The 25,019-nt window shown below is 60.4% G+C and overlaps 2 protein-coding genes across 5 annotated transcripts in view; both read left to right on the top strand.

Moving 5' to 3' along the window:
* MECP2 (methyl-CpG binding protein 2) overlaps window positions 1-10,292 on the top strand; it is a 66,087-nt gene extending 55,795 nt beyond the window's left edge. Inside the window, exons 1-3 of one of the 2 annotated variants that reach the window (XM_039219233.1) lie at window positions 1,469-1,485; window positions 2,662-2,716; window positions 2,826-10,292. In XM_039219233.1, coding sequence (XP_039075164.1) covers window positions 2,954-3,745 — 792 coding nt within the window. In that variant the 5' untranslated portion in view covers window positions 1,469-1,485; window positions 2,662-2,716; window positions 2,826-2,953 and the 3' untranslated portion in view covers window positions 3,746-10,292. Of the gene's footprint in view, window positions 1-1,134; window positions 1,486-2,661 lie in introns of those variants that run through there. The other variant, XM_039219232.1, reaches the window with a different exon arrangement.
* Window positions 10,293-14,994: 4,702 nt separating this feature from the next.
* On the top strand, window positions 14,995-23,887 carry IRAK1 (interleukin 1 receptor associated kinase 1). 3 transcript variants are annotated; one of them, XM_039219266.1, is made up of 15 exons: window positions 14,995-15,175; window positions 15,258-15,425; window positions 15,548-15,679; window positions 15,798-15,901; window positions 16,105-16,290; window positions 16,526-16,590; window positions 16,805-16,919; window positions 17,720-17,832; window positions 18,294-18,501; window positions 18,952-19,017; window positions 20,630-20,866; window positions 21,433-21,868; window positions 21,998-22,069; window positions 22,244-22,387; window positions 22,773-23,887. In XM_039219266.1, exons 1-15 carry the CDS (start codon window positions 15,040-15,042, stop codon window positions 22,832-22,834), a joined length of 2,244 nt encoding a protein of 747 aa, XP_039075197.1. In that variant the 5' UTR covers window positions 14,995-15,039; the 3' UTR covers window positions 22,835-23,887. The 3 variants fall into 3 exon arrangements, with proteins under 3 accessions (XP_039075197.1, XP_039075200.1, XP_039075198.1); XM_039219267.1 differs by having other exon boundaries at window positions 14,996-15,175; window positions 22,001-22,069; XM_039219269.1 differs by lacking the exon at window positions 21,998-22,069.
* Window positions 23,888-25,019: the final 1,132 nt, after the last annotated feature.

Raw genomic sequence — 25,019 nt, 5'->3', positions numbered from 1 at the left:
AGACTCCCGGGCCCGGGTCGTATTCCTGGGCTCGTACCGCCGCCCAAGAGCATCGTGGCCAGGCTCCGATTCCAGGGTCCACACACAAAAGGAAGGGACCCTGCCAGGTGGACCCGAAATATAGGGGAGGAGCTGCTCTGTCGGGGTGAAAAAGTGGGGAGGCGCGGGCCCCGGAGCGGGGAGGGCGCTCTTCTGCGCCTGTCTTCGCTCTTCCCTTCCGGTGGTCGTGGTCGCTGGTGGAGGCTGAGGTGGTCACGTGTTGTAAGGGAACGGCTGCTCATACAACGTTCGCGGACCCGGGATGGCTTCTCTCCTCACCCTAGAGCCCGGCAGTGGTTTCTGATTGCCCGAGTTGGCCGCTCTTTATTATAGTGCCTTTGTAATCTCTCTCCGTCTGGGGTGTCGGTACCTATTGTCAAGATGAGAAAACTGAGGCACGGGATGTTGAGGTCACTTGCTCAGGTCCATGTTTAGAAACTGCAAAGTCAGGATTTGAGCTCAGGTTGGCTGGCTCCAGACCCACGTGTTCTGTCCACAGCACTGTGCTATGCGCCCCCTCCCCAGGGAGTAGTGCTAGGCTGTGTTACCATCAGTGAGGCATCCTGTGCCCCACAACAGCTTTTTATCAAGCACACGTTGGAGAAAACCTAAAATACAGAAGCCGTAGTAACACCCAAGCCCGGCCTGCTCAAAGAAAGCCCGGCCCACGTTTTGGGGGTGGGCAGCTCCCTCTCCAGCAGTGAAGGGCCTTTTGTCAACCAGCAAGCCCAGAGGCCCTTGGGCACAGCTTGTAAAGTGGCCTCTTCCAAGGCACTGTACTAAGAAGCCACATGGTGTTTCTATCCAGAAAAATGCCACCTGTATAGGCTGTTCAGTGTCCTGCATGCTAGGGGTGGGACTTGGGGCAGAAGGACTCAGAGTGGTCACAGGCAGGTGGGGCAAACCCCAAAGCCCAAAGCCTCTAAGGAAATCTGTGACGGGGAAGGGCATCGAGATCTGAGCGAGCAGCGGCCGGGCAGCCCTGTCTCTCAGAGCCCTACTCGGGCTGGGATGCTCCAAGCCTGCCACTGCTCACTCTTTCTACAAACTGGTGTGTGTTCCCTATGATACTTACATGCTTATTTAACACTTCAGGGAAGAAAAGTCAGAAGACCAGGATCTCCAGGGCCTCAAGGACAAACCCCTGAAGTTTAAAAAGGTGAAGAAGGATAAGAAAGAAGACAAAGAGGGCAAGCATGAGCCCCTGCAGCCACCAGCCCACCACTCTGCTGAGCCAGCAGAGGCAGGCAAAGCGGAGACCTCAGAAGGGCCAGGCACAGCCCCCGCCGTCCCGGAAGCTTCTGCCTCCCCCAAACAGCGGCGCTCCATCATTCGTGACCGGGGACCCATGTATGATGACCCCACTCTCCCTGAAGGTTGGACCCGAAAGCTTAAACAAAGGAAGTCCGGCCGCTCCGCTGGGAAGTATGATGTGTATTTGATCAAGTAAGTAAGGGTGGCTTCTGTATCCACAGAGCAGGGAAGGCTGAGTAGGCAGGAGGTCGGGGACAGGTGCTCAGAAACTCCTGGGGCCCCCTTCGGGGGGAAGCTCTTTGTTGCTTGTCGATCCGGGAAGTATGTGTGCATAAGCCTGTCGTGGATCTGGGGGGACGTCCCTAATGAACACCACTTGCAGGCCCAACCAGGTAGGTTTGGAATGACTGTGGCCAGAGATCACTGCCCCGAGTGAGACGTGCGCACAGTAGCAGGGCGTGACTCTATCTCACCAGCCCTTGAGGTCTCGTCTGGTGATGGTGATGGCGTCGCAGTAGGGCGTGCCCAGGGCCACAGTGAAGGTCGGAGCTCATGGGGTTCGGTCCGCACTGCAGACCACATCAGGAAAGCTGGGCGCTCTGACAGGGCCTCCGGGGAGAGACACAAATGAGCACCATGTGCCTTTCCAGCTGTCCTTTGTACGTTTGTCCGGCGTTGGGCTGGTCCCTGGGCATTTTCTGTTGAAACAGAGTAATTCCAAACCAGAGCCTCAGGGGAAGACTGAAGAAGTAGTGCATTTGAGTTCTGGCCCTTAGATGATCCAGAAAAGGTTAGCAGTCTTTGAAGGACATTTGCAGACAACCTCATTTGATCCCAACAACTCTGAGAAGGGTGAGCAAAGCATTATCCCATTGACAGATGAGGAAACTGATCCCAGAGAAGCTAAGCAGCACGCCCAGGTTCAGACAGAGGAGTGCTCTTACTGACTGAGCCCGGGCCCCGGCTGGCAGAACGGGCCCCAGCCTGGTGGCTTGAGAGGCTCCCTAGGCGGGGCCCCTTGGGGACCAGAGGAAGGGCCTTGGTGGCAGACAGACCCTCAGGCGTGTCTAGGCAACAGCTAGAGAGCAGCCAGCACCGAGCTTTTCGGTCATTGGAGCACGCCCTCACGGTGGCCGCCACCACCCAGCGACCGGACCATGTCATGTGTGGCTGTGGCTGCACCCCTCTCTTTTAACCCGTTTTGGCTTTTCTCTAATGTGAGTGGACCCTCGCTTAGTAGTACCACCAGGCAGGCCCTAGCGGCAGAGCGTCCCGTTGGAGAGTTCACCGCCTCCTGCTCTGCCCCATATCTGACATTACTGGGGAAGCTTCTAATCATCCTTTGTGTCTCTCCGTTTGTTCCCACAGTCCCCAGGGAAAAGCCTTTCGCTCTAAAGTGGAGTTGATTGCGTACTTCGAAAAGGTAGGCGACACCTCCCTGGACCCTAATGATTTTGACTTCACGGTAACTGGGAGAGGGAGCCCCTCCCGGCGAGAGCAGAAACCACCTAAGAAGCCCAAATCTCCCAAAGCTCCAGGAACTGGCAGAGGCCGGGGACGCCCCAAGGGGAGCGGCAGTGCGAGACCCAAGGCGGCAGCATCAGAGGGTGTGCAGGTGAAAAGGGTCCTGGAGAAAAGCCCTGGGAAGCTGCTCGTCAAGATGCCTTTTCAGCCTTCACCGGGGGGCAAGGCCGAAGGGGGTGGGGCCACCACGTCCGCCCAGGTCATGGTTATCAAACGGCCCGGCAGGAAGCGAAAAGCCGAGGCTGACCCCCAGGCCATCCCCAAGAAGCGGGGCCGAAAGCCAGGCAGTGTAGTGGCGGCCGCCGCCGCGGAGGCCAAGAAGAAAGCGGTGAAGGAGTCTTCCATCCGGTCCGTGCAGGAGACTGTGCTCCCCATCAAGAAGCGCAAGACCCGGGAGGCCGTCAGCATCGAGGTGAAGGAGGTGGTGAAGCCCCTGCTCGTGTCCACCCTCGGCGAGAAGAGCGGAAAGGGACTGAAGACCTGCAAGAGCCCCGGGCGGAAAAGCAAGGAGAGCAGCCCCAAGGGGCGCGGCGGCAGCGCCTCCTCGCCCCCCAAGAAGGAGCACCACCATCACCACCACCACTCGGAGCCCCCGAAGGCGCCCGCGCCGCTGCTCCCGCCCCCGCCCCCGCCCCCGCCGGAGCCCCAGAGCTCCGAGGACCCCGCCAGCCCCCCTGAGCCCCAGGACTTGAGCAGCGGCGTCTGCAAAGAGGAGAAGATGCCGAGAGGAGGCTCGCTGGAGAGCGACGGCTGCCCCAAGGAGCCAGCTAAGACTCAGCCCGCGGTCGCAACCGCTGCCACGGCCGCAGAAAAGTACAAACACCGAGGGGAGGGAGAGCGCAAAGACATTGTCTCGTCCTCCATGCCGAGGCCAAACAGAGAGGAGCCTGTGGACAGCCGGACGCCCGTGACCGAGAGAGTTAGCTGACTTTACACAGAGCGGATTGCAAAGCAAACCAACAAGAATAAAGGCAGCTGTTGTCTCTTCTCCTTATGGGTAGGGCTCTGACAAAGCTTCCCGATTAACTGAAATAAAAAATATTTTTTTTTCTTTCAGTAAACTTAGAGTTTCGTGGCTTCAGGGTGGGAGTAGTTGGAGCATTGGGATGTTTTTCTTACCGACAAGCACAGTCAGGTTGAAGACCTAACCAGGGCCAGAAGTAGCTTTGCACTTTTCTAAACTAGGCTCCTTCAACAAGGCTTGCTGCAGATACTACTGACCAGACAAGCTGTTGACCAGGCTTCTTAGGGTGTGCCTGCACCTCCCCTCCCACCCAGACCTCCCCCCTGTGTGGTCTTTAGGGACAGAGAGTGCTTGAGAGGACACGCCCGTTTTTGGTGCCATTGGTGCCCCAGTCTGCCCTCTCGGCTCCCCCTCCCCTGCCCCACCACTACCCCCCAGCTCCCCCACCCACATTGGGACAAGGAGGTGTGAGGCAGGAGAGACAGTTGGACTCTTTAGAGAAAAAGACAGAGATGGCCAGTGGCTACAGCCCGTGTGAACTCACCCATGGTGGCACAAATCTGGCCCCACGCCAGCCCCAACCCAAAACCGACTAGGACATTTCACGGGACAGGAAAGCGAGCACCTGTTCGCTCCAGTTCTGGCATGGCTAGGAGGGAGTCAGTCCTTGAGCTGCTGCGTGTAGATTGGCCTGAGCCAGAGGAGAGGACGGCCCGGGGCCGCGCTCCAGTGGGTGGAGCTCGAGAGAGGCCGCGGAAGCAGCGGGACGAGGGACGAGGCGCGGGCAGGCTGGCCCCGGCTCCTCCGGGTGGCAGAGAGCGGTGGGGCCGACAGAACTCCTAGTCGCTCAGAGCAGTCTGTGACTGGTAGATTGAGGCCTAGTGGACAGGTTGGGGGGCCAGGGGAAAGGAGGGGAAAATGTTCTTCCAAAACTTTCCAATTCTACTCCTTTAGGGACAGCTTAGAACTATTTGCACTATTGAGTCTTCATGTTCCCACTTCAAAACAAACATGCTCTGAGAGCAAACTGGCTTGAATTGGTGACACTTTGTCCCTCAAGCCACCAGACATGATGGTGTTTAGAACTACCTGGATCTGTATATACCTGCGCTTGTTTTAAAGTGGGCTCAGCACATAGGGTTCCCACGAAGCTCCGAAACTCTAAGTGTTTGCTGCAATTTTATAAGGACTTCCTGATTGGTTTCTTTTCTGTCCTTCCATTTCCGCCTTCTTTCATTCACCCTTTCATTTCTTCCCTCCTCATTCATCCCTTTTGCACCAGGCACCCACAGTTCCCAATTTACCCAAGCTGATGCTGGTCAGCTCAGGCCCCCACCTCTCACCCTGCCCTTGGCCTTCCCACTGCCAGCCCCGGCCCCCTCCGCACCTGTTCTGAGCCCTGAGGAAGCCCCGGGCTCTGCCAAGTCCACCTGGCCCTAGCACCTTGGCTTCTCGGCAGGGCAGGAGGGCAGCATGATCTTGCTCTCTTAGGGAGCTCCCTTCCCTGGTTAGACCCTGGATTCTGGGCCTTCTGAACCTTCTACTTGAGAGAAATGGGCAGGAGAAGCTGGGCGGATTTGGATTTGGGAGCTGAGGGTAGCATAGAGGCCCCCTTGGCCTGCCAGAGTCATTGAGTAACCCAGGCCTGACCTTGGCCCCTGCCAGACCCAGCTAGCACAGTGCAGCGCGACAAGGCAGCAGGTGGGAAGGAATGTGGGTGCCCCAAGCCCGGGCTGGGACCAGCACCTGGGCCCCTGGCCCCTCTGCTCCTCCTTTAAATTAACCACGAACTCTCTTCTGATGGAGAAGGTGTGGCCTTTGCTTGCCGGAGACTGGGCGGGGCCAGTCTACTCCCTGTGTCCACCTCTGCGCCAGGGCCACGGTGCGGGGGGCTTAGAGGCTTGGCTTTGCTGCGGCTGTTCCTCGATCAGTCTCCATTTAGGGCCCCATCCCCTCATTCTCTGTTCAGGAAGTCCTTATCTAGCTGCGTATCTTCATCATATTGGTATATCCTTTTCTGTGTTTACAGAGATGTCTCTTATATCTAAATCTGTCCAACTGAGAAGTACCTTATCAAAGTAGCAAATGAGACAGCAGTCTTATGCTTCCAGAAACACCCACAAGCACGTCCCATGCGAGCTGCTGCCATGAACTGTCAAGTGCGTGTCGTCTCGTGTATTTCAGTTATTGTCCCCTGGCTTCCTTACTGCGGTGTAACCATGAAGGAGTGAAACATCCTACAAACCGTCTAGCACTTCCTTGCCAGTCCTTAGTGATCAGGAACCATAGTTGACAGTTCCAATCAGTAGCTTAAGAAAAAATCGCGTTTGTCTCTTCCGGAACGGTTAGAAGCAAGGGAGTTTGCCCCCATTCTGTTCGCAGAATCATAGTTGGCTTTTGTAGCGCTTTTGTACCCATTTCCCTATGCTGCAAAAGCAAGTCCCACAACCAGGCCCACTCTGCTGTCGACCCTCTGGGCTTCCCTTCTGACTCCGCCCCAGGAAGGGAAGGGGGGTCGGAGGAGGAGGAGGCGAGTCCTTCAGGACCCCTCTTCCTTCAAGGACAAAAGGCTCCTGACCCCAAACTAGCCTCACACTCCCGGCACCAACGAAGGATGCCTATCCACGCGATCATAGCGTCCGGCCAGTTTGTCATGGAGACGCCTTCCGTTCTGGTCGGTCGGGTTTTTATGCATTACACTTAGTCCAGTGGGATGTGACTCCTGGAACCAGAGTCAGGGGCTGGCCTCCCCATCAGCTTGGTACCATCTGGTCCTGGGGAGACGAGTGCAGGGCCCGCCATACCCCCCTTTCACCCAGGACCGTCCAGGGACTGACTGGGCATTGGTGGTTGAGGGCACAGCGTTTCAAGTGTCGTTTTCCTTCGGCCCGGCCCGACCTGCAGCCCCTCGCTCCCCAGCTGCTGCTCCGTCCGACTCCAAAGCTGCAGGCCACGCCTGAGGCTCCCCAGGGTTTCTCTCCGTCCCCGTTGCCTCCGCTTTCCCTCTTCTGCGCCTGAGAAAGGCACTGCGAGGCAGTCACCATCAGGCAGGCCGCCTTGATGGTTTGTCGCCCTGACCGGCCGGGGCCCTGCAGCTCCCACACCAGCCCTGTCCTGGGTCAGGTTGGCAGGAGGTTGGAGGGAAAGCCAGGCCATGGGATTCTCACCAGCTGTGTCCAGCCCAGTTTGGGGATGTGACCTCGATTTTGTGTGTACTTGGCCACCCCGAAGATTGGGGGCATCTTTTAGGGACTGTGTGAAGAATAGAGAAATTAAGCAACGGCTTTTAGATACCTGTTTGTGGGGCTAGGTCGCAGAGTCCCTTTCAGTCACCCCAACCCTCGTCCCGGTTGTTAGTCACTACCTCCTCTCCCAACAGAATGCCGGAGGCCCTCGAGCTCCTCCCACAATGCCCAGCCCAGCTCCGCCCCGCCCTGCCCATTGGTGGGCCTGCCCTAACCAGTGGAATTTCTGGCCTTGCCACTGTAGTGAGGCAGGGCACCGAGCCACAGCCGGGCACAGCTCCCTTCTGCCGCTGCTGAATTCCCACATCAGAAGACACAGGAGACACCTAGACATGCCCCGTTCCCCAAGTCCATCAGTGCCAAACTATCCGAGACCCCAACCCCCCAACTCCCCGGAAGGTGAAAGCCGTGGTGGTGGCCTGGGGATGCTGGCCGCAGCCGGCACCTGGCTTCTACTCCCGAGACCCCTGCAGGTGTGGGCAACAGTCTGTGCAAGGGTACCATTCCAGGCTAGAGGCCACCAATGGTGGCACTAGGACCTGGAGCAGCCCCAACTTGTCACCTGCTCCTCTGCCCAGCTCTTCACCGCTGTGACAGGTTGTGAAAGAGGGTAGTAGCCTGAAACAAACTGCCGTGTTTGGAGGGAAAGGAGTTTGTTTAGCTGACAGAACCTGTGCATTTAAGTAATTTTTAATAAAGCAGCTGAAGCGCAGGAAGGAGCACAAGGTGGGAACTGAATTCACCAGGTGGGGCCGGCTGGGTCTTGCAGGGCCCAGGAGAGCCTGGCCGCCGAACTCTGTGCCCCCTTTCCAGAGCATTCCCGCCCGGCTCTCTGGGCTGATGGAGCCAGGGAAGGTCGCAGGGGCCGGTTCTCAGAGACGCCTTCTGTGCACCCGTTCCTAGCCAGTGTCCCCCCAAATCGTTTCCTGGTGGGAGCTTCACGCACAGATTGTAGGACTGATGGCCCAGAGACCTCAGGAAGCAAGCTATGTCCAGAGCCCCGTGGGCCTTTGCCCAGCCAGTTCCCCGAGGCCTGGCTCATGGTGTTGGGGGGCGGGGGGGGGGGGGCAAGCATGGCAGTGTCGCCCAGCCTGTGGTAGAAGCCCTGCTCCTGTGCCCCCGCAGCCCCACCGTGTCGCGTTCCTGAGCTTGCTCTGTTCTCTGTAAGGACCCCCCTTGCTCTCTTCATCAGTAAACTCGTCCACTCTGGAGGGGTTTGTTGAGTCTCCATTTTTGCGTCTTTCTCTTTCAGATACTCTATCCATCTGTACAAGAGGCATAGTCTCATTGTTATACATCGCTAGGATACTGCCTCCCCCAGGGTCTGAAGTCACATATTAAATGGGGGGGAAAAGTGAACACTGAAACCTGTTCTTGACAATTCAGAAGGAAAACCTAGAAAACATTTGGCAGAAAATTGCATTTCGATGTTGCTGAATGAATAAGAGCAAGCTTTTGCAAAACTGCTGATCTAAAAATACCTGGAGCTCGGCCTGACACGTGGCGAGTGCCGCAGGAAGGGGGGGGCCGGCCTGAAGCTGCTGGGTCTGAGACTTGGGGCTGGCCTGGCACTGGACAGCCCCCTGTCCCGTGGGGCCGCCCGCCTGGTCCCAGGCCCGTAGGAGCCCGACGCTCCGTGTGGGAAGCAGAGTGGCCCCAGTGACTCCAGAGGCCTGCGACGTCCGCACCGCCGAGCGCCACCTGTACCCTGCTCCTTTCTCATCTCAGCGGGGCCTTCCCCAAGTGCTCATTTTTCAGGAAGAAGGGAGTTCTGACTAGAGCTCAGGCAACTAGGAAGGTGAGGGGGAGGGGTCCCTTTCGGCCTCGGCCGGTCCCCTGAGGACATTGCCCCCCGCTCCGCTCTCCCTGGGGCCCAGGGCCTAGGTGAAGCGGCGCTCCCTTCCGCGCTCAGGGGTGAAGCCGGAGGCCTGAGCAGCCGTCGTGGTGTGTGTCCCCCTGGCCCCCCACCAGCGAGAGCCCCTGGGCCGGAGGGACAGCAGGCACAAGAACAGATGCCAGGCAGAACCGAGACCCTCCCAAAGGGAAGTCCGGCCATGGAGTTCGAGAGCATTCGGGAAACCTGCAAACTGCCTTTGCTCCCCAGGCCCCGCCTAGCTTCCCTTTCCCCAGGTCCTCGGCAGCAAGAGGCAATGAGGTGGAAAGGCCAAGAGGTTTGGCTCCTGCCCGCTGGCAGTCCCTCGCCCTGTGTTTGTGTGTCCAGTGACCGAGCTGTCCTTCCTGGTGACCCTGATTATACCAGTATCTTACGAACTAGACGCATAGGCCTGCTTGGTCTCTATCCTGGGCTTTTGTTTTGCTTTTTAGCTTCGCTTTTAGTTTTTCTGTCCCTTTTATTTAATGCACCTACTAGACACACAGAGCAGTTGAATTTTTATATATATATATCTGTATATTGCACAGTTATAAACTCATTTTGCTTGTGGCTACACACACACACACACACACACACACACAAGACCTGTTAAAATTATACCTGTCGCTTAATTACAATATTTCTGATAACCATAGCATAGGACAAGGGAAAATAAAAAACAACAACAACAAAAAAACACAAAAAAAACAAAAACAAAAAAAAAAACCCCTACAAATCTGTCTGCTGGTCACTTCTGTCCAAGCAGATCCGTGGTCTTTCCTCGCTTCTTTCAAGGGCTTCCCTGTGCCAGGCTAAGGAGGCCCCAGGCAGCACCCGGGTTTTGCACTGTTTCTCCCATGCTCGTGAGAGAGGTCCCAGGATGCTGGTGCGAAACCGTTCCCGTCAGCGGGTGGGCGCGTGAGCGCTTCCTTGCCCCGGCAGAGCCTGGAATGTAGTGGGCACCGCCTGGCCCCCTTTGACATCTGGGGGGACAGCTGGAGTCCGCGGGGAGGGGGGGGGATGACCCAACCCCCACCCCACCCCTCCCGGTAATGCAGTCAGAGTGATCCTACGGATGGTGAGCTCAACAGGCCTCCCCACCAGCAGGGCTTCCACTTTGCCGAGGCTGGAGGGGAACGGGGAGGCCCGTCACGTCTCCGAATGTGTGAGCTGCATCAGGTAGCGCACCAGGGACCCCAGAACCACATACGAGAATCCACTGGGTCCCCTCTAGGAGGTGGCAAAGACTCCCAGAAACATCCCTTTCTCTTCTCCCCCATCCTACGAGTAACTGCATTTGCTTTTGTAATTCTTAACGAGCAATATCTGCTAGAGTTTAGCCGTAACCATTCTTTTTGATCGTTTTTTTAAGTAAAAAACACCAAAAAAAAAAAACAAAAAAAAAAAAACCCACAAAAAACAAAGAAAAAAAAACAAAACCCAGAAACTTGTTCTTCCAAAGCAGAGAGCATTATAATCACCAGGGCCAAAAGCTTCCCTCCCTGCATCAGTACTTCTTCTGAGGCCTGAACCAAAAGAGAAACGCTCAAGGCCTTCGGGTGGCCAGGCTGGCTTGTGGCCCCTCGGACGACCTGGGCCGCGGCGGCCTCTGGGCCCGGCGCGGGGCCGCTCCAGCCTGCGTTCAGTATTAGCGGTGGGTCACAGCGTCCTTTCCCGCCCAGCCCGGGATGGGGGCGGACGAGGCGAGGAGGCCGTCGCTGCCGATGTCTGCCACTAACAGGTGGGTGTCCACGTGCGTCCACGCATGTGCTTTCTGACTGAAATCGGAAATCAGCGCCCGAGTTAGCCTCACCCGGTGACCTCTCGCCCGCCCGGATGGAGCGGGGCCCATCCAGTTGAGTGTTTCTGGGGAGCCGGACGGTGGAGTGCAAAAGGCTTGCAGAACTTGAAGCCTGCTCCTTCCCTTGCTACCAAGGCCTCCTTTTCCGTTTGATTTGTCACTGCTTCAATCAATAACGGCCGCTCCAGAGTCAGTAGTTGATGAATATATGACCAAATATCACCAGGACTGTTATTCAATGTGTGCCGAGCCCTTTCCTCGCGCTGGGCTCCCGTGTACCCGGACACTGTAACGTGTGCTGTGTTTGCTCTCCCTCCTCCCCCCCCCCCATCGTTCTGGGGTTTTTCTGTTTGGGTTTGGTTTGGTTTTTATTTCTCCTTTTGTGTTCCAAACATGAGGTTCTCTCTACTGGTCCTCTTAACTGTGGTGTTGAGGCTTATATTTGTGTAATTTTTGGTGGGTGAAAGGAAATTTGCTAAGTAAATCTCTTCTGTGTTTGAACTGAAGTCTGTATCGTAACCATGTTTAAAGTAATTGTTCCAGAGACAAATGCTTCTAGACACCTTTTCTTTACAAACAAAAGGATTTGGAGGGAGGGGATGGTGACCAAGATGAGAGGGGCTGTCCTTTTTCCCCAGGAGGGGAGATCCGAAGAGATGACCCCTGCCCAGATCAGCCAGAAGCCACCCAAGGAAGTTAAGCCTAAGCCAACGGACCAAATAGCTGATGTGTTGCCATTTTCAAAGTCAGAGTAAAACCAGGTTTCGTTCCACCCAGTGGATTCTGTTGCCTTTTTTTCCCCTGAGACTAATTAGCATCATCATTACTTTTAAGGACAGACAAAACTGGTGTCCCTCTGAAGGGAGACAGGAGGGGTGTGAGCAGAGCTGACCTCGAGTCGTAGGGAGGAGGATAGGGCAGGCCGGAGCAGCACAGCTCAGATGAAAGGTGGTCACCTCCCCGGGGACCTCCGCTGTGGCCACAGAGTCAAGTGTGTGTTCGCAGGGCAGATGGCCATTCTCCGCCCGGTTCGGCTCTTCCTGGACGGGCCAGGTGGTGGCGATTACCATTCGGGACACCTCCATCACATCCCACCCTGTCCCAAAGTCCACACCACTTAACGTGACCTCTAGATTCTTCAGCATCCCAGGTGATCTGACGATGGGGGAGGGGGTGCACTCTCTTCGCCATCATCTGATCCCCAGCAGAATTTGGGCATGAGAAACCCCACTTCCCTTTCCTTGGCAAAACCAGATCCTTCTGAGAAAAGCCGTTACCCACACCATTGTTCTGGGCTCACAGAGCAGGGACAGATGTGTGCTCCCTTAGCACCCAGCCCCCCCACCCCGAGGCGAGGACAATGCTGACTGTCATGACTATTTGCACATGGGTTTAGTATCGGGAAGAACCAGGCAGGGTGGCTGCCCCCTCCTGAGTCGCAGTGACACCTGTCGCCCTAGACAGAGGAGCTCCAGCCGGAGCCTCGGCTGAGGATGGGAGAGAGGTGGGGCGGGGGGAGGGGGGGGGCGGGGGCATGGAGCAGCCCGGGACAGACTTGGCTAGAGATGTCTCTAAAAGCCCTCCATCACATTCACCTTTGGTTTTTGTGTTTTGGGACAATTACTTTAGAAAATAAGTAGGTCGTTTTAAAAACAAAAAATATTGATTGCTTTTTTGTAGTGTTCAAAAAAAGGTTCTTTGTGTATAGCCAAATGACTGAAAGCACTGATATATTTAAAAACAAAAGGCAATTTATTAAGGAAATTTGTACCATTTCAGTAAACCTGTCTGAATGTACCTGTATACGTTTCAAAAACACCCCCCCACTGAATCCCTGTAACCTATTTATTATATAAAGAGTTTGCCTTATAAATTTACATAAAAATGTCCGTTTGTGTCTTTTGTTGTAAAATCAAGTGATTTTTTCATAAGGTTCTTTTACTATTTGAAAAGATGGGCAGCACGCAGTTTTATTTTATTTTTGTAAGTTTTTTAATACGTGTGAAAGCAAAGAATACTCAGCATGCCTTTCTAAGTGACGCGTTTGCACCTTTTGTTGGGAAGTACTGTATCCTGTGCTGTTAGCATTCTCGATAAATCTCTCTGTGAAAGTGACTCAAGGTCTGGGCTTTCATTATCAGACAGCTCACAGGACAGTGGCTGGTGTGTCTCCTGACTCCATCCGGCTGCCCCTGAGCACAGCCGGCCGCTGTCAGGACTGCCTCCGGGGGCAAGCCCAGCCTCCTCCCCACACGGCCTCCCCTTGGGCTCCAAGGCTACACCTACCAGGCACACTGCTCCTGCGCCTGATGGGAAGCTCTGGGGTGGCAGGCCGGGAAGGGCCCGGCCCCGGGGTGGCCCGCCGTGCCCCAGGGCCAGGGACCAACTTCCCTGCTCCTGAGGGCTATGGCGGCGGCGCCTTCTCTGTCCAGGTGCTTTGGGGAGCACCCAGCCATTTCCCGCCTCCGCCTCCCCCCCCCCCCCCCCCGGGCCCCTGCCCGCTCGCGCTCCTCCCGCGCCTGCCGCCTGAGACCCCCCCGAGGCCTCTGCAGACCTGGCCCCCAGCCCAAAGGGGCCGCTGTCATCGCTGTGCGGTCTGCAGACCTTTTGCAAACCCGGTCCGGGAGCTGCCTGCCCGGCCACCTGCCACAGCTGTTCTCAGCAGGCTGTTGCCGGGCTGGAGGGAACGACGGCGCAGGCCCCGACTGCACACGCAAGTGTGGACACAGCTGCTAGAAGGCGCGCTCGAATATCCCGGCCTTGAACGTTAGAACAAAGGGTTGAAATTCAACCTGGGTATCCGGGGCACTTCTGGCGTGCGAGCCCGCCCCGGGAGCCGCTGTCCAGCAGCGAGCGAGCAGCGAGCAAGGAGCTCGCCGCCCTTCCCTCGGGGCTCCCTGCGCGTGCAGGCGGCTTTCCCCGCGCTGGCGTCGGCGGCCCCCAGGAGAAGCCGCCGGGGCTCAGGGCGCGCCTGGCGACGGCCGTGGCTTCTGGGAAGAGGCTCCCGTTGGAGGCCCTCGTCGGGAGGACAGCCTGGAGGGGAGCCCTCCAGGGGCGGGACTGAGGGGGGCGCGGGCGGTTGGGGAAGGAGACCTGTGGCCTCTCAAGCACGCATCCATCTGGCGAGGAGAGGAAGGCGCGGCTGCTGCCTGCTGGGGTCTTCCCCCATCTAGTGGGGGAGCCCGACACGCGCGGAGGCTCGGAAAGGGCGCCCCGCACGTGCCAGGCCCAGCAGGGGCCGCGGGCAGCTCTGCCCAGACGGAGCCAGGGGCCCCCGGGAAGGAGGGAGGAGCGAGGCCGCTGGGCCTGTGGGGAAGAAGTGGACTCCGGAGTGTTCAGGGAAACGGCCGGAGGACAGTGGCCACGGGGATGGAGGGAGCGCCAGAGAATCCAAGGAAGCCACGGCTGCAGAGCACTGTGGGAAGGGGCAGGGAGCCTAACGTGGCGAAGACATCGAGGAGGCCTGGAGCCGCGCCTGGTGCCCGGGAGAGGCTGGACCCGGCCGCCCTCGCTGGGGGGAGCGCCGAGCGAGCCAGAGGCACGGCCACCAGAGGGAGGAGGGACAGCGGAAGCTGAAGGCCTGTGTTTAAGAGGCGTAAATACGTTTTATGGGCTAGTGGGAAGAAGCCAGCAAAGGAGGAAAAGCTGCAAACAGCGCAAAGAGCCAGCGATTGCTGGAGCAGGTTCCCGAAGGAGCGGGAAAGATGGGCTGTAGGGCAGAGGAGGTGGGCAGCAATGCCCCGAGCTGGCTAGGCTGCCCCGCAAGCTTCCAGACGCTTCTCCCTGCACCCAGCCTCCCGGCCGCCCGACGAGACTCGGCGGGGGTCCTCTGTGTGGCCCGCAGCTGCCCCCGCCCTGCCTGGATCTCTGACGACTCTGCACTGCCTCCCACGTAAAGCCCGAAGTTCCTGAGGGGCCCTCCCGGTGACGCTCCCAAGGCCCGGCTCTGGCCCGGTCTGCGGTGTCCCGGGCCGTGCCTCGCCCTTCGTCCCACGGCTCCGAGCCGCGCTCCCGCATCCCTCACGGCCCCACTCAGGCGGCCCCTCCTCCGGGAAGCCCGCCCGGACGCCTCACCGTGCGAAGGGGCGCGGCCTCCGCTGGGAGACACCACGCGCGGCGCCCCCGTCTGGCCGAGGGTCGCGGCGGCGGCAGGCAAGATGGCGGCGGGCCCGGGCCCCGCCCCTTCCGGCCCGCCGGGCGCCGCACGAGGCCGGCTTAAAGGGGAAGTGAGTCAGTGTCCGCGGCCCCGGCCGGCCAAGGCCCGCGCCCGCCGCGGCCCCGAGAGGCCCCAGGAGGCCCTGGCCCGGCGGCGGCGGCGGCGGCGGCGGCGGCGGCGGCCATGGCCGGTGGGCCGGGCCCGGGGGACCCCGCGGCCCCCGGCGCCCAGCACTTCTTGTACGAGGTGCCGCCCTGGGTCATGTGCCGCTTCTACAAAGTGATGGACGCCCTGGAGCCCTCCGACTGGTGCCAGTTCGGTGGGTGGCGGCGGGTGGGGTAGGCTGGGACGGGAGGCGCGCGGGCCCCGGGCGCCCGGGCCTGATGCCTCCCGCCCCGCAGCCGCCCTGATCGTGCGCGACCAGACCGAGCTGCGGCTGTGCGAGCGTTCCGGGCAGCGCACGGCCAGTGTCCTGTGGCCCTGGATCAACCGCAACGCCCGCGTGGCCGACCTTGTGCGCATCCTCACGCACCTGCAGCTGCTCCGCGCGCGGGACATCATCACAGCCTGTGAGCGACAGGGCCCGGGGACCCCGGGGCCCCGGGCTGGACCCAGGACTTCCCACGGGGCTCCTCCCTCCTCCCCCTCCCTCGCCTGGGCCCAACCGCCCTTTTCTTCCCTGGCATCCCAGGGCACCCTCCAGCCCCCCTTCTGCCTGCCGGCACCAGCACCCCGAGGCCCAGCAGTCCCCCTGCACCCTCCGAGGCCCAGGCCCCCCGCCCCCGGAAGTTGCAGACGTCAGCCTCCACACTCCCCTCGCCAGGTAAGAGGGCCCGGGTGTCGGGCTTGATGGTCTTTTGGAAAGGTCCGTCTTGACCATGGCCACTGCCGTACACTATGCCGCCGGGCTCTCCCTGCCTCTCACTGGTGTCTTTATGAAGTTCTTCCAGGCTCCCAAACCCACTCTGGGGCTGAGCTGGGTCCTGTCCCAAGCCCTGCTGCCCTCCAGCCACCACCAGCGTATCCAGACCCTTCCTCTATCAAGGTAGGTGGGTCCTGCCCCCAGAGAAAGAGTCAAGACAGGGAGCAAACAAGGTGGCCTTTCGTACACCTGTGAACCCGGGCAGCCAAGAGGGCGAGCCAGGAGGCAGCTGGGGGGAGGGGGGGCAGCTGGGGGAGGGGGGCTTGTGAGTTTCGGGCCCGGGGGAAGACAGAGGACTGCACCCGACCCAGGATGTCTCCCCACAGCCTGCAGAGAGCCCAGTGCCCCTCCTGCAGGGGCCCCCCCACTCCCCGTTCTGCTGGCCCCTCCCGGAGATCTCCCAAGGCACCCACAACTTCTCGGAGGAGCTGAAGATCGGAGAGGGCGGCTTCGGGTGTGTGTACCGGGCTGTGATGAGGAACACGCCGTATGCTGTGAAGAGGCTGAAGGAGGTGGGTGTAGCGTCCCCGCAAAGGCCCTGGCGACTCGCCAGCAGACCCTCGCTTTTCTGGGCCTTCCCCCGTGCTTACCCATGGACCTCCTTCAGCCCTTCGATTCCCCGGTTCAAGGTCCCCAGCCCCTTGGTTGTTCTGGGCGCAGGACAGGTGGCAGTGAGAGTGGCCATCAAGCCTTGGCTGCCAGAGCTTCACGCTGCCTCCCTGCCCTCGTTTTCCTTGGGGGCCGCAGGGGGCAGACCTGGAGTGGACCACCGTGAGACAGAGCTTCCTGACCGAAGTGGAGCAGCTGTCTCGGTGAGCCTGGGGCCATCCCTCCTGGATGGGGGCAGAGGGAGAGACACGCCGGGGGCCCCCTTGGCCTCCGGGACCGCAGATCGTGGCGCCTGGCTCCCTCCGGCCCCCAGAGCCTTGCCGGGCCCAGCCAGGACTGCCCACCGCCACGATGGCCAGGTGGAGCGGGCGCTGGAGGCCGGAGGCCAGAGCACTCAGGTCCCACTTTTTCAAGCAGGTTCCGTCACCCAAACATTGTGGACTTTGCTGGCTACTGTGCTGAGAGTGGCTTCTACTGCCTCGTCTATGGCTTCCTGCCCAATGGCTCCCTAGAAGACCGCCTCCACTTCCAGGTAGACTTCCTGGCCTGGCACACTTCCCCGGACCCGCATACTCTCAGCACCGGGGCGTTCGGGCTCCGCCAGCGAGTCCCACCTGCCGGCACCCGTGCCCAAGGCCTCTCCCGAGTTGCCCCCTGGGTGCCTGGGCCACGGTGCCTCTGAAAAGGGGGTCACTGGGGCACCCAGGTAGCTCAGCAGGTTAAGGATCCGACTCTTGATTTCAGCTCAGGTCATGACCTCACGGTTCGTGGGTTTGAGCCCCGAGGCAGGCTCCGCACTGACAGCAAGGAACCCAATGTTTGGGATTCTCTCCCCTCGCCCTCTGCCCCTCCCGTACTCGCTCGCTCGCTCGCTCGCTCTCTCTCTCTAGCTAACTAAATAAATAAACTTTAAAAAATAATAAAATAAATAAAATCAAAAGGGGGTTACTGATGCAGTGAGTGGAGTCAAGCTTCTCCCTTTTGCAAGCAGAGTAGCTGAAGGGTCTCGTCAGCCTTGCCCCTGGAGAAAGGGGACCGCGGGCAGTGACGCGCCCACGAGACACACGTGCTGACGGCACATGGGGCACTTCAGCTCCGGGGATTAGCACACCCCCTCCCTGCTGTGCTTTACAAAGCGCTGGAAGAGCTTGGTCCCGACCGTCTTGGGAAGTAGCTCGTGGACATTTGGCTCCTGATTTTCCAGAAGGGGAAACTGAGGCCCAGGGAGTGAAGCGGCTTGTCTGGACCCCCGCAGTGACAGGCAGAGGGAGGGTCAGGGTCAAGGACGGCGGCCTCCCAGCCTCTCCTGCGCCCCTCTGCTTCCTCGGCCAGGCCTGCCCGCCCCTCTCCTGGCCTCAGCGACTGGACATCCTCCTGGGCACAGCGCGGGCCGTTCAGTTTCTACATCAGGACAGCCCCAGCCTCATTCACGGAGACATCAAGAGGTGAGGAGGGGACGTGGCCAGGCCCCGCGGCCTCTGAGAGCTGCCCGAGTGGAGTCCGCGGCAAGGGAGTGACGCTCCGCAACCTTCATCCGGCAGGGAGCGGTGGCACTCGCTCTCCGAGTCCCAAGGAGCCCTGCTCGGGGTGTCCCCCATGAGAATAGGCCTGCCCTCTCCTGCTTGAGGCTGAGGTGAGGGACGGGCTGCAGCCCTGCGGCCCGGGCCATCAGAGCTGGGGGCCCTGGGTCACCGCGTACCGTACCGGGCACGGGCCAGGCGTGGAAGCAGGGGCCGACCGGCGCGCGGGAGCCCCCGGGTAGCGGTACCGCCGGGCAGCGCCGGCCGCTCTCTGCGGGCCAGGTGCGAGCTGGTCGCGCCGAGTCCTGTTTCCTCGGGGCCAGGCAGGTGTCGGGGTGCGGAGCGGGCTGGTGCCGTGCTGACACTGCTCCTCCCCTCCCCCCAAGTTCCAACGTCCTTCTGGATGACAGACTGATGCCCAAACTGGGAGACTTTGGCCTGGCTCGGCTCAGCCGCTTCGCGGGGGCCAGCCCCGGCCAGAGCAGCACCGTGGCCCGGACACGGACCGTGCGCGGCACCCTGGCCTACCTGCCCGAGGAGTATGTCAAGACGGGGAGGCTGGCGGTGGACACCGACACGTTTAGCTTCGGCGTGGTGAGCGGCCAGCCCGTCTGCGGCTTTGGGGGACGGGGCGGCGTGGGGCTGGGGAGGGGGCGGGACACTGGGGCCCAGCAAAGGCACCAGGGCCTGGAGAGCTCCGCGCGCCGCCGGGCCAGAGGCCAACCTGGCGGGAAGCTCTCGGGGCTTCGGCTCCGGGGCCCCTCCCTCCCTGCCCCGGGCCCCTCCCACGGCCCTGCACCTGACTCCGGGCTGCGGTTCCTCCTGGCTCCTCCGGAGCGCTGGTCCCATAGCGTGAGGCTCTGTCCTTGCCGCCAGCCAGTCCCCATCTGCCCTTCCGAGGGCCAGGCCCCTGTCCGCCCGGATCCGTGCCTCAAGCAGCCTCCCTGAGCCGGGCCACCTCGTCCACCCCACGAGCCCCCCTGCGTGTGGCCCTCCCTGCCATCCCAGAAGCCACTGCCACACTCTCCGTCCTGCCCTCTCCAGGTAGTGCTGGAGACCCTGGCCGGCCAGAGGGCCGTGAGGACGCATGGTGCCAGGACCAAGTATCTGGTGAGCCTCCCGAAGTGGGGCAGCGAGGGGGGCAGAGGAGGGAGAGAGGGAGAGAGGCGAGGAGACCGCAGGGAGGGAGGGAAGCGCTACTCCTGGTAACCAACAGGTGCAGCCCTGGAGGGTGGAATGATCTGGAATGCAGTGCACCACAGAAGCCAGCCTCTGCTACTGCTGACTCATCTTTGAAAGTAGGCAGGGCTCCAGACAGCTTCCCTTGACCTTGCCGAGGAAAAACCTGTCTGTCTTCTGGAGATGCCGCGGGCCTCTGCAGACCCCACCCGGGCTGGGAGCGGGGAAGGGGCCTCCCAGCAGGACAGCCCCAGCGCTCTAGGACAAGAAGCTGTAGTGGGAAGAAGAACACGGGGCCCCAGGGGAGGCAGCGGCGGGAAGTCGGGGAAGCCGCAGGGGACAGCAGGCCTGCCTTCTAGTCCCGGCTCTGTGGTCTCGGAGCAAGTCCCTGCTTCTCGCTAGGCCTGTCTCCCCACCTGCAGAGAGACTTTTTTTTTTCTAATTTGAGAGAGATAGAGACAGTGCAGGGAGGGGAGGGGCAGAGAGAGGGAGAGAGAGAATCCCAAGCGGGCTCTGCTCTGTTAGCGCAGAGCCCGAGGAGGGGCTTGAACCCACGAACCCGCAAGATCCTGACCCGAGCCAAAACCGAGTCGGACGCTAAACCGACTGAGCCACCCAGGCACCCCTCACGGGCGAACAGACCTAACACACGGGCCCAGAACGTGTCCCATCCGAGTTTGTTCTGTGCGTCCTGCCACTCCTGTTTCAGACTGTTACCCAGTTTCACCGGGTCTGGGCTGGCACCAGGGGACCGGACATGAGCCGTGCTTGCTTTGCCGGGGCACCGTGCACAGCGCCAGCCCCAGCTTGGGCTGCCCTCCACGATGTCATCACTGCCTGGCCTTCTTTGGACCGTTCCTACCTTTTTGTCCTCCGTGCCACAGCCAAAGCGATATTTCAGAAACAGAAAGAGATCGGGGAAGCCCCTTTGTCTCCCTACTGTGCTCAGCGTAAAGGCCCGATCCCTCGCCACGGCCACAACTCCCCAGAGCTTGCTAGCAGCAGCCTTCCCTCTGTCCTCCAAGCTCAGCTAGCTCCTTGCTCTCTGCCCCGGGGCCTTTGCAGGAGCCCTTCCTTCTGCCTGAAAGACCGCCCCTCCCCAGGTGCTTCCTTCTGGTCCTTCCCATGTCAGAACTCAAGATGGCCTCCAGTCCTGTTTGCACCCCTGGGTACCTCTCTGTGGGCTACTCCCTTCCCTTCTTGGCTCTGACCTCTGGCTCGTTCGTGCCTTCAGATCCTAGCCCGAGTGCTGCTTGCTCAGGCCCTGGTCAGCAGCCCCCTGGGCCTGTCCACTGAAGCGTTTCCATTGCTTTGTAGGCTTGCTGGTGTCTCCCCCACACCAGGAAGTCAGTTCTGTGAAGGTGGACCCAGAGTGCTCCGCTTGTCACTGTGTCCCTAGGGCCTCGGGCAGTGCTGGGCACACAGCGGGTGCTTATTAGTAAGTCTGAAGAAAGACCGCGGGAGTCAGTAAGGAGAGCCTGGGGCATGGGGCTGAAGGCATGACCTCCCCCCAGTGGCCACACTCCTAGTATCTGTCCCACAGAAAGACCTGGTGGAAGAAGAGGCCGAGGAGGCCGGGGTGGCCCTGAAAAGCACCCAGACCACACTCCAGGCGGGTCTGGCCGCGGACGCCTGGGCTGCCCCAATTGCTGCCCAGATCTGTAAGAAGCACCTGGACCCCCGGCCCGGGCCGTGCCCCCTCGAGCTAGGCCTGGCGCTGGGCCAGCTGGCTTGCTGCTGTCTGCACCGCCGGGCCAAGAGGAGACCCCCCATGACCCAGGTAGCCCTGCATGGAGGTGTGGCGTGGGGAGCTCTCGGGCTCTGGCTGCCCGGGGAGGACAGTGGCGTGTCGTACTCCTGGTGGGGCTCCGCGGTGGGCCGGACGTCCTTCGATGCCGCCTGGGGTGGCTGGAGTCCTACGGAGCCCCACCTGCTAGACAGAAGCGAAGGGCTTTTGCTGCGCCCCCTCCTGGGCACACTGCGCCACTGCATCTGCCTTTTCCCGTCCCCTCCCTGGCCCTCCCCTTTCCCCCTGCCCATTTGAGGGCGGGAGGGCCGTGAGGTTTGCTTCGTAGAAGAGAGCGAAATGCTGTTCTCGGTCCTTTGTTTTAGGGGCCATGACTTCGTGGCATCCCTTGTGACAGGGACAAAAAGGCAAAAGACAGACAGACGCCGGGCACGCCAGTTCAGTGGTCCTCACGGCCCCCTGGGAGGCCTGCGCCCCAGGGCAGGGCCCTCTTACGGGAGGGCTGTGACTGGTCCGCGTGGCCAGTCCTGGCCCCCTGCAGAGAGCCATGGAGACACCCACCCAGGCCACCCCCTGAGAGCGTCCCTCTGTCCTCACAGGTGTACGAGAGTCTGGAGAAGCTGCAGGCAGCCGTGGCAGGGCCGGCGCGGGCGCCCGAGGCTGCGGGCCACAGCCCCCCTTCCCCGCAGGAGAACTCCTATACCTTCATGACCGGCAGCACCCCAAGCGCTGCCGGCCCCCTGCGGCCCCTGGCGGTTCCCCCGGGAGCCCCAGCCCAGCCTCTGGACTGGCTCCAGAAAGGCCCCAACCAGCCCGTGGAGAGTGACGAGAGCGTGTCCGGTCTGTCCGTGGCCCTGCAATCCTGGCACCTGAGCCCAAGCTGCCCCCCAGGCCTGGCTTTGCCGGGCGGCCCTGGGCAAGGGGCCGCCGGGTGGGGCCCGAGCCCCTCCGGAACGGCCAGCGGGCCTCAAGGGGGTGCCGCCCAAGCACCGAGCTGGGGGAGCGGCGCAGGGCCCCAGCTGGCAGCCATGGAAGGTAGCTGGGGACAGGTGCCCAGAAGGGGGACCGGGGGCCTCCTTCGGTGACAGTTCCCCGTATTCCCCACCCCCAGCCTTTTAGGAGGACAGATCCGGGGGCCTGCTCTTAATCTCACTCTGCCCTTAGCAGGCGCCAGGCTGCGACCGCCGGGTGGGCGAGAAGAGGCCACGAGCTCACTTCCTGAAAGCCGCGAACAAGGCACGCTTTACCCGGGACAGGGTTCCGGCCCGGCCAGGCCTTCCCTCAGAGGTGGCGCTGAGGACTTGAGTTCCAAGGGGCAGGGAACTAAGCTAGGGGCTGGCCCGAAGCGTCACTGACGAGGCCCCGGGGACGGCAGCCCCCGCAGCTAAGAGGTCGCTGTCTCCACCCCAGGATCGCTCGTGGACAGCTCTCTGTCATCGCAGCCACCGCAGATCATCATCAACCCAGCCCGGCAGAAGATGGTACAGAAGCTGGCCTTGTACGAGGACGGGGTCCTGGACAGCCTGCAGCTGCTGTCATCCAGCTCCCTCCCAGGTGCCTGCTCCCCGGGGTGGGGGGCGGCCCGAGGGCAGGCCCCCCCTCGTGACGATGGCTCGCGGCGGGCCTGCCCCGCACGCCTCGCTCGGGAAGTTGGGCGTGCTGTGCCTCGTCCCAGCCCCCTCACCTTCTCCTGACCGCAGCCCCTTCCCTCAGCCTGGGGGTGCCGGCCCCACCCCATGCTTCCAGAACATACGAGGCCCCAACGCGTATGTTCCGGTCCAGGTGCCATTTGAAGAAGTACTGCTTAGGGCTAGAAGCCCCTATAGCTGCCGAGGACGCCCGGGAGCCGAGATGGGAGCGCGGCCTGGCCCTCGAGCCAGGCCTTCTGGCGGTTGGAGAGCCGCCCCCGGTTACTAACTGCCATTTCCTCCTTCTGCAGGCTTCGGCGTGGAGCGCCCACACACGCAGGGGCCGGAAGAGAGTGATGAGTTTCAGAGCTGATCTGTTCACCTGGCACATTCCCCAAACCTGGAAGTCAAAGTTCTCATAGTTAGAAGTTCTCATGGCTCTCGAATCCTCAGCAGCCCGTGGGCGGTGGGCGGTGGGGGTGTCCTCCTCGCAGGGGACGGCAGGCGGTGGCCCCAGCTGCTCTAGAGGTGTGGGCACAGGCTGGGCTCGGAGCCTCCCGGGCCGGCTGCTGGAAGCCGTCAGCGGGGCAGGGCACCACCAAGGCCCGCCTTGATTCCGGCATCTGGGGGTCAGGGCAGCTGCTCTCACCGGAGCGGTGCAGGGGTGTGGGAGGAAGGCGCGTCCGAAGGCTGCCGGCCTCGCAGGCCGGGGAAGAGACGCGAGTGGGGTTGCCGGTCCGATCGGACGGAGCGGGAGCTGGCTCCCCCCAGAACGGGCCGGGGTGGCCCTCAGCCCTTCCCTGCAGACTCTGCGAAGCCCTGCGGGGGACGGGGCCACTCTGTGGGACAGAGCAAATGAGGCCGGCCGCCCCCCCCGCCCCCCAGCACTTGTGATTTGGAAAAGTGAGGCGTGGCCGCCCCGAGGTTCAGTTCGCCAGCTAGAATGAGAGTTCAGAGACACCCCAGAGAGCCCGGCAGCGCTCCTCCCCCATTGGGCTGGGGGTCTGTAGGCTTCACCAGGGACCCGGGACCCAGCCTAACACGACCACCTGATGGCCCAGGGCACTCCCAGGTGCGCCCCCCGACGGGCTCCAGAGGCCACGGGCTCGGCCTCAGGCCCGGGCACCGATGGTGACAGAGGGGCCGCTAACCCAAGACTGGGCTCAGCCCAAGCCCTGTGTGACCCAGACGGTGAGGAGCCCCAGGAAGAGGGGGGCGTTGGAAGCAAGGCGGGGAGGCAGGAAGAAGAAAATGGGGACGTACGCTTTTAAAGGCAAGACAGGTTTCATGTAATCGCATGTCTTTGAAGGTAGCACAGGCTTACCGTGATCTTGTGTCCACAGTCATGAGCCACACTACATGCCCCACAAAGCTAGGCACTGGTGAAGTCCAAGTTGTCCTGGAGGAATAAAAGCTCAAGTTTTGATCTCTGCCTGCACTTGTGCCGTTTTTCGCCCTGATAGCCTTGCGTTTTTCCGATGCCTTCCTTTCGTCTTGGGGGTTCGTAACTATCCAACCCGGAACGTCGGACACACTCCCCTGCCCTCCCCACCCGCCAGAAGTCCCCTGGAGCCTCTGGTTTCCACTCTGGTGGATTTTATGGGGTTTGATGCTACTGTAAATGGCATCTTCATTCCGTTTCTAATTGATCATTGATAGTTTCTGGAAATGCAATTTAGTTTTGAATAATGGCTTTGTATTATGAGCTTTGCTTAAACACACTTATTAGCTCTAGTAGGCTTTTTCTTTTCTGTTCTTTTGGTCCCAAAGCCAAGGAATGAACCAAACTCCAGTTGTTTGGTGGGGGTAAACACCTTGCAATGGTCTACAGACACAGTCCGTTCTTCTGGAAGTAAAGGCAGTTACTGCTGCTTTTCCAATCTGTGTGCCTTTCAATTCTTTTTCTTTCCTTGTTGCACTGGTTAGGGCTTCTAATCAGATGTTGGATAGAAGTGGTGGAAATGGACACCCTTGCTTTGTTCTCAAACTTGGGTGCAAAATACCATCTTTCACCACTGCTAATATTTATGCTGATGAAAGATACTGACCTGCAGTTTTCTGGGTCATAAAAGAAATTGGAAAGTGTTCCCTTCTCTTATGTTCTGAAAGGGCTTGTGCACGCTTGGTGTTACTTTGGTCAGTAACTGAGGATTCACCAACGAAGCCATCTCCACCCGGGGTTTTCTTTGTTTTTAGTTACAAATTCAATTCCTTTAGGGGCGCCTGGCTGGCTCCATCAGTAGCGTGTGTGACTCTTGATCGCAGGGTTGTAAGTTCGGGCCCCATGTTGGGGTACAGAGATTACTTTAAAATCTTTAGGGTGGCTCAATCGGTTAAGCATCTGACTCTGCATTTCCGCTCAGGTCATAATCTGACTGTTTGTCGGTTCGAGTCCCAGGCTGGGCTCCATGCTGACAGCATGGGGCCTGCTTGAGATTCTCTCTCTCCTTCTCCCTCTGCCCTTCTCGCCGCTTGTGCTGTCTCTCTAGAGAGGAAGAAAAAGGCAGGGAGCCTGATGGAGGGCTCGATCCCACTGCCCTGGGATTGTACCACAAGCC

Source organism: Hyaena hyaena, unplaced genomic scaffold, assembly GCF_003009895.1.
Source record: "Hyaena hyaena isolate Hyena2069 unplaced genomic scaffold, ASM300989v1 scaffold_808, whole genome shotgun sequence".
Lineage (NCBI taxonomy): Eukaryota > Metazoa > Chordata > Mammalia > Carnivora > Hyaenidae > Hyaena > Hyaena hyaena.
The sequence above is the reverse complement of the archived record's forward strand: the minus strand, read 5'-3'. Positions and strand labels throughout refer to the sequence as shown.

Bases quoted from the DNA above. Each gene is read 5' to 3' on its own strand.
- IRAK1 (XM_039219266.1), top strand. From the start codon at position 15,040: ATGGCCGGTGGGCCGGGCCCGGGGGACCCCGCGGCCCCCGGCGCCCAG. The intron at 16,291-16,525 runs GTGGGTGTAGCG...TGGGGGCCGCAG, and splicing joins CTGTGAAGAGGCTGAAGGAG to GGGGCAGACCTGGAGTGGAC. The intron at 17,833-18,293 runs GTGAGGAGGGGA...CCTCCCCCCAAG, and splicing joins ATTCACGGAGACATCAAGAG to TTCCAACGTCCTTCTGGATG.